This window comes from Entelurus aequoreus, linkage group LG10 (assembly GCF_033978785.1).
Source record: "Entelurus aequoreus isolate RoL-2023_Sb linkage group LG10, RoL_Eaeq_v1.1, whole genome shotgun sequence".
NCBI lineage: Eukaryota > Metazoa > Chordata > Actinopteri > Syngnathiformes > Syngnathidae > Entelurus > Entelurus aequoreus.
Window position 1 is genome coordinate 14,412,287 of NC_084740.1, and position 13,576 is coordinate 14,425,862.

The window sequence follows — 13,576 nt, forward strand, 5'->3', positions numbered from 1 at the left end:
ATTAAAAAGTGTTTTTTTCAATTTTTCAAGCTGCTGCACACGGGGCAGCACGGTGGTACAGGGGTTAGTGCATGTGCCTCACAATAAGAAGGTCCTGAGTTCAATCCCGGGCTCGGGATCTTTCTGTGTGGAGTTTGCATGTTCTCCCCGTGACTGCGCGGGTTCCCTCCGGGTACTCCGGCTTTTTCTCACCTCCAAAGACACGCACCTGGGGATAGGTTGATTGGAGACACTAAATTGGCCCTAGTGTGTGAATGTGAGTGTGAATGTTGTCTAGCTGTGTTGGCCCTGCGATGAGGTGGCGACTTGTCCAGGGTGTACCCCGCCTTCCGCCCGAATGCAGCTGAGATAGGCTCCAGCACCCCCCCGCGACCCCAAAAGGGACAAGCGGTAGAAAATGGATGGATGGAAGCTGCCGCACACCCCCGTAAGTCCGCTGATGGACTTCGATATAAACTAGGTGTGTAACAGTGTTGCAGATACCGTGGTATTGCGGTTTCAAAATCCTTATAATAATGCTTTGACGTTTCAAATGAAAACTTGGTAAGTCTAGTTTTTTTATGGCGCTTTTGCATTGGCTTGTCTGAAAATAAACTTAATCTCCCAAAATCGGCGCTACATCTCTCTCTTAAAGGCCTACTGAAACCCACTACTACCGACCACGCAGTCTGATAGTTTATATATCAATGATGAAATCTCAACATTGCAACACATGCCAATACGGCCGGGTTAGATTACTAAAGTGCAATTTTAAATTTCCTGCGAAATATTCTGCTGAAAACGTCTCGGTATGATGACGTTTGCGCGTGACGTCACGGATTGTGCGGACATATCGGGACACCATTGTGGCCAGCTATTAAGTCGTCTGTTTTCATCGCAAAATTCCACAGTATTCTGGACATCTGTGTTGGTGAATCTTTTGCAATTTGTTTAATGAACAATGAAGACTGCAAAGAAGAAAGCTGTAGGGGGGATCGGTGTATTAGCGGCTGGCTGCAGCAACACAACCAGGAGGACTTTGAGTTGGATAGCAGACGCGCTACCGTGAGTACGCAGCTTTGGCTTCCAAACATTTGATCGCTTGCCCGTACGTGCGTGCCGCTATGTGCATGTCACGTACGTAACTTTGGGGAAATATATGTGCTTTATGAACTTTGGGGAGGTGAACGGTACTTTGGGCTGTGGGATTGAGTGTGTTGTGCGGGTGTTTGAGTTGTATTGCTGGGTTATATGGACGGGAGGGGGGAGGTGTTTGTTATGCGGATTAATTTGTGGCATATTAAATATAAGCCTGGTTGTGTTGTGGCTAATAGAGTATATATATGTCTTGTGTTTATTTACTGTTGTAGTCATTCCCAGCTGAATATCAGGTCCCACCCGCCTCTCAGAGCATCTTCCCTATCTGAATCGCTTCCACTGCCCTCTAATCCTTCACTCTCACTTTCCTCATCCACAAATCTTTCATCCTCGCTCAAATTAATGGGGTAATCGTCGCTTTCTCGGTCCGAATCGCTCTCGCTGCTGGTGGCTATGATTGTAAACAATGTGCAGATGTGAGGAGCTCCACAACCTGCGACGTCACGCTACTTCCGGTACAGGCAAGGCTTTTTTTATCCGCGACCAAAAGTTGCGAACTTTATCGTCGATTTTCTCTACTAAATCCTTTCAGCAAAAATATGGCAATATCGCAAAATGATCAAGTATGACACATAGAATGGACCTGCTATCCCCGTTTAAATAAGAACATTTCATTTCAGTAGGCCTTTAAGATTGCCAGCGCAGCTGATCACCGCACACTGCTGTATTGGCGGCACCATAATTTGTATTAAAATTCCTTTTTTATATAAACTGGGATAGGCTGATTGGCAACACTAAATTGGCCCTAGTGAATGAATGTGAGTGTGAATGTTGTCTATCTGTGTTGGCCCTGCGATGAGGTGGCGATAGGCTCCAGTACCCCCCGCGAACCTATAAGGTACAAGCTGTAAAAAATGGATGGATGGATGGATGTTCAAGAAGACCAAGTTAGTCCACAGCGTCTGTCTTTTATGTTACGCGTCCCTTTTAGACTAGACCACGACACGGTGATTGTCACACTAACAAACAGACAAACTGTCACAATGTGGACTATGGCGGGTTTGTTTTTCCGAGATGCAATAAAAGTTGGAGCGTGAAGTTGAAGACATATTTAATTTTAACAGTCAAAAGGAACAATAAACAAAAGGCGCTCTCAGCGGAGGTAGAAAACTTGGCTATGAAAAACAAAACTAACACTTTGGCGTAAACTATGGACAGAAAACAAAACTTGCTAACTATGGCCTTAATAAACAATAACTTACTTGCGGACGAAAGGAGCAGCATGAACGATGGACATGAAACAGAGTGTCAGGAGTGTGATGTCGCCAGGCTGAATAGCTGGCAACTACAGGGTTAAATAGTGCAGACATGATTAAAGACAGGTGCGTGAGTCGTGAGGACAGGTGAAAACTAATGGGTTGCTATGGTGACAAACAAGAGTGCACAATGAGTCCAAACGTGGAACAGGTGAAACTAATGGGTAACCATGGAAACAAGACAAGGGAGTGAAAAGCAGGAACTACAAAGAGTCCAAAACCAAGCAGAACATAACTTAAACAAAACATGACCACACAGACATGACACAAACAAACCACGGTGAAAACGTAACAAAAGGCACGTTCTTCTTGAGCGTTTCAAGCGGAGAAAAACTCGGTGACGCGCACATACGGTCAAGCTATCATATGTTTAGCAGCCAAGGCTGCATACTCACGGTACCTGATATTCAGCTGGGAATGACTACAACAGTAAATAAACACAAGACATATATATACTCTATTAGCCACAACACAACCAGGCTTATATTTAATATGCCACAAATTAATCCTGCATAAAAACACCTGCGTGTTTGTTATGCTAGCTCCTAGCTCCTATGCTAGCTCCTAGCTCCATAGAACACGCCAATACAATTCAAACACCTGATCAACACACACAATCACTCAGCCCAAAAGACCGTTCACCTAACCCAAGGTTCATAAAGCTTATATATTTTAAAAAAGTTACGTACATACGCAAAAAAAAGTTGCGCACATACGGTCAAGCGATCAAATGTTTAGAAGCCAAAGCTGCATACTCACAGTAGCACGTCTGCGTCTTTGTCATCCAAATCAAAGTAATCCTGGTAAGAGTCTGTGTTGTCCCAGTTCTCTACAGGCGTCTGTGTATCGAAGTCAAAAGTCCTCCTGGTTAGAGTCTCTGTTATCCGAGTTCTTCCATCTTGACTGCATCTTTCGGGAATGTAAACAAAGAAGCGCCGGCTGTGTACTGTTGTGGCTGACTACGTTCGAAAAATACGTCCATTTCGCACCGACAACTTTCTTCTTTGCTTGCTCAGCTTCCTTCTCCATAATGCAATGAACATGATTGCAACAGATTCACGAACACAGATGTCCAGAATACTGTGGAATTATGAAATGAAAACAGAGCATATTCGTATTGGCTTCAATGTGGAAAGCATACCCGTGTTCCCCGGTCTACGTCACGCGCATACGTCATCCTCAGAGGCGTTTCGAACCGGAAGTTTAGCGGCAAATTTAAAATGTCACTTTATAAGTTAACCCGGCCGTATTGGCATGTGTTATAATGTTAAGATTTCATCATTGATATATAAACTATCAGACTGCGTGGTCGGTAGTAGTGGGTTTCAGTAGGCCTTTAAAGACAGTCACATGTAAGATTTGTTGTTAAATATTTGCTTGTAACATTGGATATTCCTGCAATATTCTTGGCACCTAAAAATAAATGTTTGTAGTAATAAATATGATTAGAACATTTCAAGATTATGTTTGTGTCTAATTACAGTCAGTGTGTTTATCTTAAACATTTCTGCCACTTAATTTTACACAATATGGTATTTTAAAGTCTTTTTTTGGGGACATATACCACTATATCGCACCATGGCCTTACTATCGTGATAATATCCTACCATGAAATTTTGACATCGTTACATTCCTGCTATAGACTGTCACTGATGAATACATTTAATTTTTTTTTTTACCGCCTGGTAAAGGTGAGCTTTTGGGTGAGTAGTGTTGTGCACCCTGGACGGCTTGCCATGCAGACATACACAGGGAACATAGCTGTTCACACCTACTGTACAGTATGGACAATTTAGAGCAGGGGTCCCAAGTTGTTCATGCGAGCGTCCACCATATAGCCCACGGGACGTTCTAACTAAAAAAATGAAATAATCAGTCCTATCCAGCTACACAGGCAAGTTATATTGTTTATGTTGATGCCCATATCAGCTGTACAGCTTTAATTTACAAAAGAGAAGTTTGGGATCTTTCTCTTTTTGCCTTATTTATATTTGACTTATTTAAATGTTTGGATATATCTACTATTTGGTGCAACCGGACCGGAGAAGGAAGGACAGGAAGAAGAAAAAAATAAAAATAAGATAGAGGGGTGACTATAAAAATGGGACCCATAACCTCCCTGCTTGGCACTCAGCAACAAAGGGTTGGAGTTGGGGGTTAAATCACCAAAATGATTCCCGGGCGCGGCGCCGCTGCTGCCCACTGCTCCCCACTGCTCCCCAAGGGAATGGGTCAAATGTGGAGGACAAATTTCACCACATCTAGTGTGTGTGTGACAATCATTGGTACTTTAATCTTAATCTTAATCTTAAATTGTGGGAACAGAAAAAAACCACACAAAAAAATACATACGACAAACTACATTCTCATTCAATGCGTTGTAGATTGTCACTGAAGGCATCAAAACTAACTAACTAAAAAAGTGAAATAACTGAAAACATGTTTTATATTCTAGTTTCGTCAAAATAGCCACCCTTTGCTCTGATTACTGCTTTGCACACTCTTGGCATTCTCTCGATGAGCTTCGAGAGGTAGTCACCTGAAGGTTTTCACTTCACAGGTGTCATAGTTTTGATGACTTCAGTGACAATCTACATGAAAATAAAGAAAACGCATTGAAATGAGAAGGTGTGTCCAAACTGTTGGCCTGTACTGTATATATACAAACCCCGTTTCCATATGAGTTGGGAAATTGTGTTAGATGTAAATATAAACGAAATACAATGATTTGCAAATCCTTTTCAACCCATATTCAATTGAATGCACTACAAAGACAACATATTTGATGTTCAAACTCATAAATTGTATTTTTTTTTTGCAAATAATAATTAACTTAGAATTTCATGGCTGCAACACGTGCCAAAGTAGTTGGGAAAGGGCATGTTCACCACTGTGTTACATGGCCTTTCCTTTGAACAACACTCAGTAAACGTTTGGGAACTGAGGAGACACATTTTTGAAGCTTCCCAGGTGGAATTCTTTCCCATTCTTGCTTGATGTACAGCTTAAGTTGTTCAACAGTCCGGGGGTCTCCATTGTGGTATTTTAGGCTTCATAATGCACCACACATTTTCAATGGGAGACAGGTCTGGACTACAGGCAGGCCAGTCTAGTACCCGCACTCTTTTACTATGAAGCCACGTTGATGTAACACGTGGCTTGGCATTGTCTTGCTGAAATAAGCAGGGGCGTCCATGGTAACGTTGCTTGGATGGCAACATATGTTGCTCTAAAACCTGTATGTACCTTTCAGCATTAATGGCGCCTTGACAGATGTGTAAGTTACCCATGTCTTGGACACTAATACACCCCCATACCATCACAGATGCTGGCTTTTCAACTTTGCGCCTATAACAATCCGGATGGTTCTTTTCCTCTTTGGTCCGGAGGACACGACGTCCACAGCTTCCAAAAACAATTTTAAATGTGGACTCGCCAGACCACAGAACACTTTTCCACTTTGTATCAGTCCATCTTAGATGAGCTCAGGCCCAGCGAAGCAGACGGCGTTTGTGGGTGTTGTTGATCAACGGTTTTCGCCTTGCATAGGAGAGTTTTAACTTGCACTTACAGATGTAGCGACCAACTGTAGTTACTGACATTGGGTTTCTGAAGTGTTCCTGAGCCCATGTGGTGATATCCTTTACACACTGATGTCGCTTGTTGATGTAGTACCGCCTGAGGGATCGAAGGTCACAGGCTTAGCTGCTTACGTGCAGTGATTTCTCCAGATTCTCTGAACCCTTTGATGATATTACGGAGCGTAGATGGTGAAATCCCTAAATTCCTTGCAATAGCTGGTTGAGAAAGGTTTTTCTTAAACTGTTCAACAATTTGCTCACGCATTTGTTGACAAAGTGGTGACCCTCGCCCCGTCCTTGTTTGTGAATGACTGAGCATTTCATGGAATCTACTTTTATACCCAATCATGGCACCCACCTGTTCCCAATTTGCCTGTTCACCTGTGGGATGTTCCAAATAAGTGTTTGATGAGCATTCCTCAACTTTATCAGTATTTATTGCCACCTTTCCCAACTTCTTTGTCACGTGTTGCTGGCGTCAAATTCTAAAGCTAATGATTATTTGAAAAAAAAAAAAGTTTATCAGTTTGAACATCAAATATGTTGTCTTTGTAGCATATTCAACTGAATATGGGTTGAAAATGATTTGCAAATCATTGTATTCCGTTTATATTTACATCTAACACAATTTCCCAACTCATATGGAAACTGGGTTTGTATATATACTGTATGTATATGTATAGTCAAAAAGCATTGGGACCCCTGGTTTACAGTATCCGCCAAACATGCATGTTTTTGGACTGTGACGCTAAACCAACACAAGCACATAGAACATGCCAGATTCCGACCCAGAAACTCTTGGCAGCATGGCAGTTGTCTGTTCTTCCCCGGTGTCCTGTACGGTTTCCCAAGCTGCTGTGCATCTCTTGGTGTCTTCTGATGCGTTGCTGTATGCTGTTCACAGCCACAATAAGGAACATATTTACTTGGTTTCTGGGCATTACAATGTATTATTAACCAATGTCCATTCCTCCAGTGCCTTAAATATTTTCATTGTTTGGCTCCAAGCAGACTCGTTGGAGGAGTTCTGGGACTACGAGCACCAGGTGGATCTGGAGGCCTTTAGCAGCAACACTTTCTATAGCCTGCTGCTTAAACACAGCCTGACAGTCACCACTCGGCTGGGACAGCTCACCACCGAGGTCTGAAGCTACATACGCATATACAGCTAGCTAATGCATCGATAGATCTTTAGTTCTCCAATTGTACTGATACATCTGTAACGTAGTTTTATTTTGTACTCCTTATAAATATAACCCAGAAGAGTGTCAAGAAAAACGACATTGTTCAACTTTACACACTCCACCGTACTTTTTTAGAGCAGTTAGGGTGAGGGTAATAAGGGTCTACTTTGTCGTGAGAACACATTTACCACAAGTCCTGGCATAGTCCCATCACTTCTCAGTTTCCAGAGGTGGGACCAAGTCATTGCTTTGCAAGTCACAAGTAAGTCTCAAGTCTTTGCCCTCAAGTCTCGAGTCAAGTCCCGAGTCAAGACAGGCAAGTCCCGAGTCAAGTCCAAAGTCAAGACTAGAAAGTCTCAAGTCAAGTCCCAAGTCCTGCATTTTGAGTTTCGAGTCCTTTCAAGTCCTTTTAACCACAGACTAATATTTTTACACAGATTGTGTATGCTTTTAAAACGCTGTATTTATTTATTAAAACAAGTGCATTTGAAATTGCAGGAAAAAAATGGTGCTGACATTGAAGTGTGAAGTGAATTACATTTATATAGCGCTTTTTCTCAAGTGACTCAAAGCGCTTTACATAGTGAAACCCAATATCTAAGTTACATTCAAACCAGTGTGGGTGGCACTGGGAGCAGGTGGGTAAAGTGTCTTGCCCAAGGACACAACAGCAGTGACTAGGATGGCGGAAGCGGGGATCGAACCTGCAACCCTCAAGTTGCTGGCACGGCCGCTCTACCAACCGAGCTATACCGCCATTGCAATTCATAATAGCACTATTAACCAGTCATTTTAATAGTTTAAACAATTTTAAACATTTAACTCATTCCTTTACAGAATAAACACATTTGCAAAAACAAACATTAACATACTATTGGTTGTATTTTATGAAAATAACATTACCACAAAGTTGAGAAGGAGCAAAGATCTTCAATATTTGTATGTGAGAATCACAAAGAAATCTTCTGGGGGAGGATGACACCCCTACAGGGGTTTGGTTTACAAACTTTCAGCCCCACCTAAAACAAAATTCACCAGCCGCCACTGATTATGATGCATTCTCATTTTTGTCAAAGTATAAGACAATATTTTCTTAACAGTATAATTGTAACCAGGAATAAGTCTTCAAGTAACAATATTCAAATACTAACATTGTTGGGTAAGACATCATTTGGTTTTATTCTGAATCCAGTGAAACAGATTGGTGGTTTTAGCTGATATAAAGACTTTCAGGTGTTTATATATGTTTAAGTATTTGGCAGACGCTTTTATCCAAAGCGACATACATAAAAAATAGATATAAAACAATCACTGTAAACATTATCATTTAAGGGAAGAATGTAATACAAAATATCAATACAAAGTGTCAAGACAGAATAAACTCTCTGCTGCTGCAGCAACAGAGTTACAGTCTATAGGTCCCTAAAATATATAGATATCTAATGTATTCATATATTGTTTATGTAGGATATACGCATGTATATATAATCTAATCATATTGTTTCTTCAATTTAAAAATAGCTGACCGTTTGTTTCCCCCTTCTCTGGGATTATATTCCCAGTTTTGATCTCGGACGTCTGGTCATTTATAGCGTATAAGAATATTATATTACTGTTAAGCAAACTATGGATAATAAAAACGCCAAAACATGTGTCCGTTATCAAAAAAAACGCGTGAAAATCAGTGGTATTCAGTGAGGTAAGATGAATTAAATTTGCTGACAGTTCATTGCTCCTGCCAAATGAATTGCACTGAGTGGAGCGGATCACCACTCCAAGATGGCGGCTCCGCGTCTCGTCTGCGCCAGTAGGCAGTAGCGCTCAATGCTGCGTACCCTTATAAGATGTCTATGGTTATAACGTTAGCAGTGAGTTTACAGCCTCACTGATTTAACTACACAGCAAATAAAAGTCATGTTACTTAGCCAATAAACGTTATCTTACATTCAAAACTTACCCTTCTTTGTGCAACTTCAAATGTCGAACGAAGTTGGAAGTTGTTGCGTCTCCGTCTGTAATATTCGAACTGCGTGATTTGCATACGGCAATTCGTTTTTTGTTGACCAAGTCGTAGTTTTTATACCCGAACGAAACCAACTTTGGCATAATTGTTTCTCACTGCTGCATTGTTTGACAACTCATGTTCGGTGGTTGTCCTGCAATTGGATTGGATGAGAGCTGTGGGATGAAAACAACGTAGATTTAATTTGATTGGCTGTTGTACTGACAGCACACACGCTGACAAGCAGCACACACGCTTATAGACACAGACGTATAAATTGAAAGATACGGAGCGCTCCCAAATAACTTTTTAAGGTTTGGGTTTTGGGGAAAGTAGCAAGTCATGTCAAGTCAAAAGCCTCAAGTCCAAGTGAAGTCACAAGTCATTGATGTTAAAGTCTAAGTAGAGTTGCAAGTCTCTTTACATTTTGTCAAGTCGAGTCTAAAGTCATCAAATTCATGACTCGAGTCTGACTCGAGTCCAAGTCATGTGACTCGAGTCCACACCTCTGTCAGTTTCCCTTCTCTTTTCTCTTCTCCCTTTTTTTCTTCCTGTTTGTGCTACCGAGTTGAGGTTTTTGTTGCAGCCCTCAGGACATTAGCGATGATAAAGATGTAAGGAGAGATGTGAAATCCCTCAAAATCCCATAAAAACGTGCATGTCTCTATAGTCTGTGCTATCTTATTACACATTTTACATAAAAAAGTCCAAAATTATACTGGGGGTCGGGCCAGAGATTGTCCGATGTCCATGAGAAAGGATGTTTTCCTTCATGATGTCATGAAAATCCAAAACTTCAGAGGTGAACATTTCAGTGCCTCTTCTCTCAAAAGTGTAGCAAACAAGTGAAATGATAAAGCTTTTGGAACACATTTTACTGTTAGAACATCATTGAAAAGACAATTTTGCATGAGGGGACTTTTAAAGGCCTACTGAAATGAAATGTTTTTATTCAAACGGGGATAGCAGATCCATTCTGTGTCATACTTGATAATTTTGCGATAGTGCCATATTTTTGCTGAAAGGATTTAGTATAGAACAACGACGATAAAGTTCGCAACTTTTGGTCGCTGATAAAAAAAAGCCTTGCCGCTACCGGAAGTAGCGTGACGACACCGGAGGAAGGGCTCCTCACATTTTCCTATTGTTTACACCAGCAGCGAGAGAGATTCGGACCGAGAAAGCGACAATTACCCCATTAATTTGAGCGAGGATGAAAGATTTGTGGATGAGGAACGTAAAAGTGAAGGACTAGCGTGCAGTGCAGAACGTATCTTTTTTCGCTCTGATCGTAACTTAGGTACAAGGGCTCATTGGATTCCACACTCTCTCCTTTTTCTATTGTGGATCACAGATTTGTATTTTAAACCACCTCGGATATATTCTCTTGAAAATGAGAGTCGAGAACGCGAAATGGACATACACAGTGACTTTTATCTCCACGATAATACATCGGCGAAACACTTTAGCTACAGAGCTAACGTGATAGCATCGGGCTCAAATGCAGATATAAATAAAAGAAATAAACCCCTGACTGGAAGGATAGACAGAAAATCAACAATACTATTAAACCCTGGACATGTAAATACACGGTTAATGCTTTCCAGCCTGGCGAAGATTAACAATGCTGTTGCTAACGACGCCATTGAAGCTAACTTAGCAACGGGACCTCACAGAGCTCTGATAAAAATATTAGCGCTCCACCTACGCCAGCCAGCCCTCATCTGCTCATCAACACCCGTGCTCACCTGCGTTCCAGCGATCGACGGAAGGACGAAGGACTTCACCCGATCATCCGTACGGTCGGCGGCTAGCGTCGGCTACCGCGTCTGCTATCCAAGTAAGTCCTCCTGGTTGTGTTGCTCCCACCTGCAACTTTCTTCTTTGCAGTCTTCATTGTTCATTAAACAAATTGCAAAAGATTCACCAACACAGATGTCCGGAATACTGTGGAATTTTGAGATGAAAACAGAGCTTTTTGTATTGGATTCAATGGGCTCCAATTATTTCCGCTTCAACTGTTGACGTCACGCGCAAACGTCATCATATCGAAACGTTTTCAGCCGGAAGTTTGCCGGGAAATTTAAAATTGCACTTTCTAAGTTAACCCGGCCGTATTGGCATGTGTTGCAATGTTAAGATTTCATCATTGATATATAAACTATCAGACTGCGTGGTCGGTAGTAGTGGGTTTCAGTAGGCCTTTAACTCTATTTCTGTCTCTTACATTTTGATGGACATATATACATTTGTTTGTAGGTAAAGGAGCTTTACCAGGGTGTTCTTGACAAACTGGGTCTTCTGCACCCACGCTCGCTGGACGAGGAGAGCACGGTGGATGGTCACGAGAAGACGAGGAGAGAGGTGGAGAAGGAGGTGGTCCGAAGGAGATCTTTGGCCGCTCAGTTGAGGACTTTGCTCGACAGTCAACTCCAGGTTTATCTCGCATATTTATGTTTAATGTTTTCTAGTGTGCACATTTTCCGGACTGTTTTCTTTTGTTGGCTTCCTCCAGGCTCTGAGGCGAGAGCAGCAGGCCCAGCAGAGGGTCCACAGTGTGTTCACAGCTCAGGTTCAAGAATGCACCAGAATACTGGGCAAGGTCCACGCCAACAACCACGCATTATATGGACAAAGCCATCAAAAGTATGTCGTTATTTACCAATCAAATCTGTTCAATTTTAAATTTGCTGTTCATCTTTTGAGCTTAGTTTGATTCAGCGGTTGAGGTCTGCAGTGGCTGAGTTGGAGGAGCTGGTGTCAGCAGAGTGCCGGCGTCAGGGATCCTGGGGGCTCTTGGGTGAAGGCACAGGGGCCAAGCTGCTGTGTCCTGACTCGGGCTCTGTGCTCAGTAAAGATGCTCTTCTTGGTGAGCTTGCTTGTTGGAAAATGACTTAAGATTTGCAAAGAAACAGCATCATCTGTTGGTGAAAGTGTGCGGTGCAACAATATTTTTGACACACCTATTCATATCGATCTCTGCAGGTTCTGATGGCTCCCTGTTAGACTGTTGTCCCCTTCATTATGATGCAGTCACAGGCCTAATAAGACCAAACGCCCACAGCCACATGTTACTGTCAAGTGGTCACACTATGGCGGTTCCTCCCGATTACTTCCTTCATCCACACACCGGCCACCTTTTGCCCATTGCTGGAAACGTCGCCTACGACCCTGAAAGCTCCACTTTGGTGATTACAACCGATTCATGCGCAGGTAACTTACTTAAAAGTCAGAATACAATCCAAATAGTGACGAAAATGACAATAAAACGTTTTGTCTTAACTTAAATGATGAATATCGAATGTAACGTAAAAGTTATTTGGCTACTGTACATGATATATAATCCATTCATCCATTTTGTACCGCTTGTCCCTTTTGGGGTCGCGGGGGGTGCTGTAGCCTATCTCATCTGCATTCGGGCGGAAGGCGGGGTACACCCTGGACAAGTCGCCACCTCATCACAGGGCCAATGCAGATAGACAAACAACATTCACACTCACATTCACACACTAGGGTAGGGGGTCACCAACCTTTTTGAAACCAAGAGCTACTTCTTGGGTACTGATTAATGCGAAGGGCTACCAGTTTGATACACACTTAAATAAATTGCCAGAAATAGCCAATTTGCTCAATTTACCTTTAACTCTATGTTATCATTAATAATTAATGATATTTACACTTAATTGAACGGATTAAAAGAGGAGAAAACACGAAAAAAATGACAATTACATTTTGAAACATAGTTTATCTTCAATTTCGACTCTTTAAAATTCAAAATTCAACAGAAAAAAAGAAGAGAAAAACTAGCTAATTCGAATCTTTTTGAAATAATTTAAAAAATAATTTATGGAACATCATTAGTAATTTTTCCTGATTAAAATTAATTTTAGAATTTTGATGACATGTTTTAAATAGGTTAAAATCCAATCTGCACTTTGTTAGAATATACAACAAATTGGACCAAGCTATTTCTAACAAAGACAAATCATTATTTCTTCTAGATTTTCCAGAACAAAAATTTTAAAAGAAATTCAAAAGACTTTGAAATAAGATTTAAATTTGACTCTACAGATTTTCTAGATTTGCCAGAATTTTTTTTTAAAATTTTAATAATAATAAGTTTGAAGAAATATTTCACAAATATTCTTCGTCGAAAAAACAGAAGCTAAAATTAAGAATTAAATTAAAATGTATTTATTATTCTTTACAATAGAAAAAATAAATTTACTTGAACGTTGATTTAAATTGTCAGGAAAGAAGAGGAAGGAATTTAAAAGGTAAAAAGCTTAAGCTTTGCTTCTTCCTACTCCTGATGATGTAAAATGAAATGATATGAAATTGTGTGACGTATTAAGATGTAAGTGTGTTCATGTTCGAAATAAACTAAAGAAAGAAAAAAAAAGAAAAGAAAAAGGT

General features: G+C 41.0%; 1 protein-coding gene across 1 annotated transcript in view; it reads left to right on the forward strand.

Moving 5' to 3' along the window:
* si:dkey-103g5.4 (uncharacterized) overlaps positions 1 to 13,576 on the forward strand; it is a gene marked incomplete at its 5' end in the record, with an annotated part of 116,225 nt that overhangs the window by 55,433 nt on the left and 47,216 nt on the right. Inside the window, 5 exons of the mRNA XM_062061849.1 lie at positions 6,986 to 7,116; positions 11,420 to 11,596; positions 11,676 to 11,806; positions 11,872 to 12,029; positions 12,146 to 12,373. Coding sequence (XP_061917833.1) covers positions 6,986 to 7,116; positions 11,420 to 11,596; positions 11,676 to 11,806; positions 11,872 to 12,029; positions 12,146 to 12,373 — 825 coding nt within the window. The remainder of the gene's footprint in view (positions 1 to 6,985; positions 7,117 to 11,419; positions 11,597 to 11,675; positions 11,807 to 11,871; positions 12,030 to 12,145; positions 12,374 to 13,576) is intronic.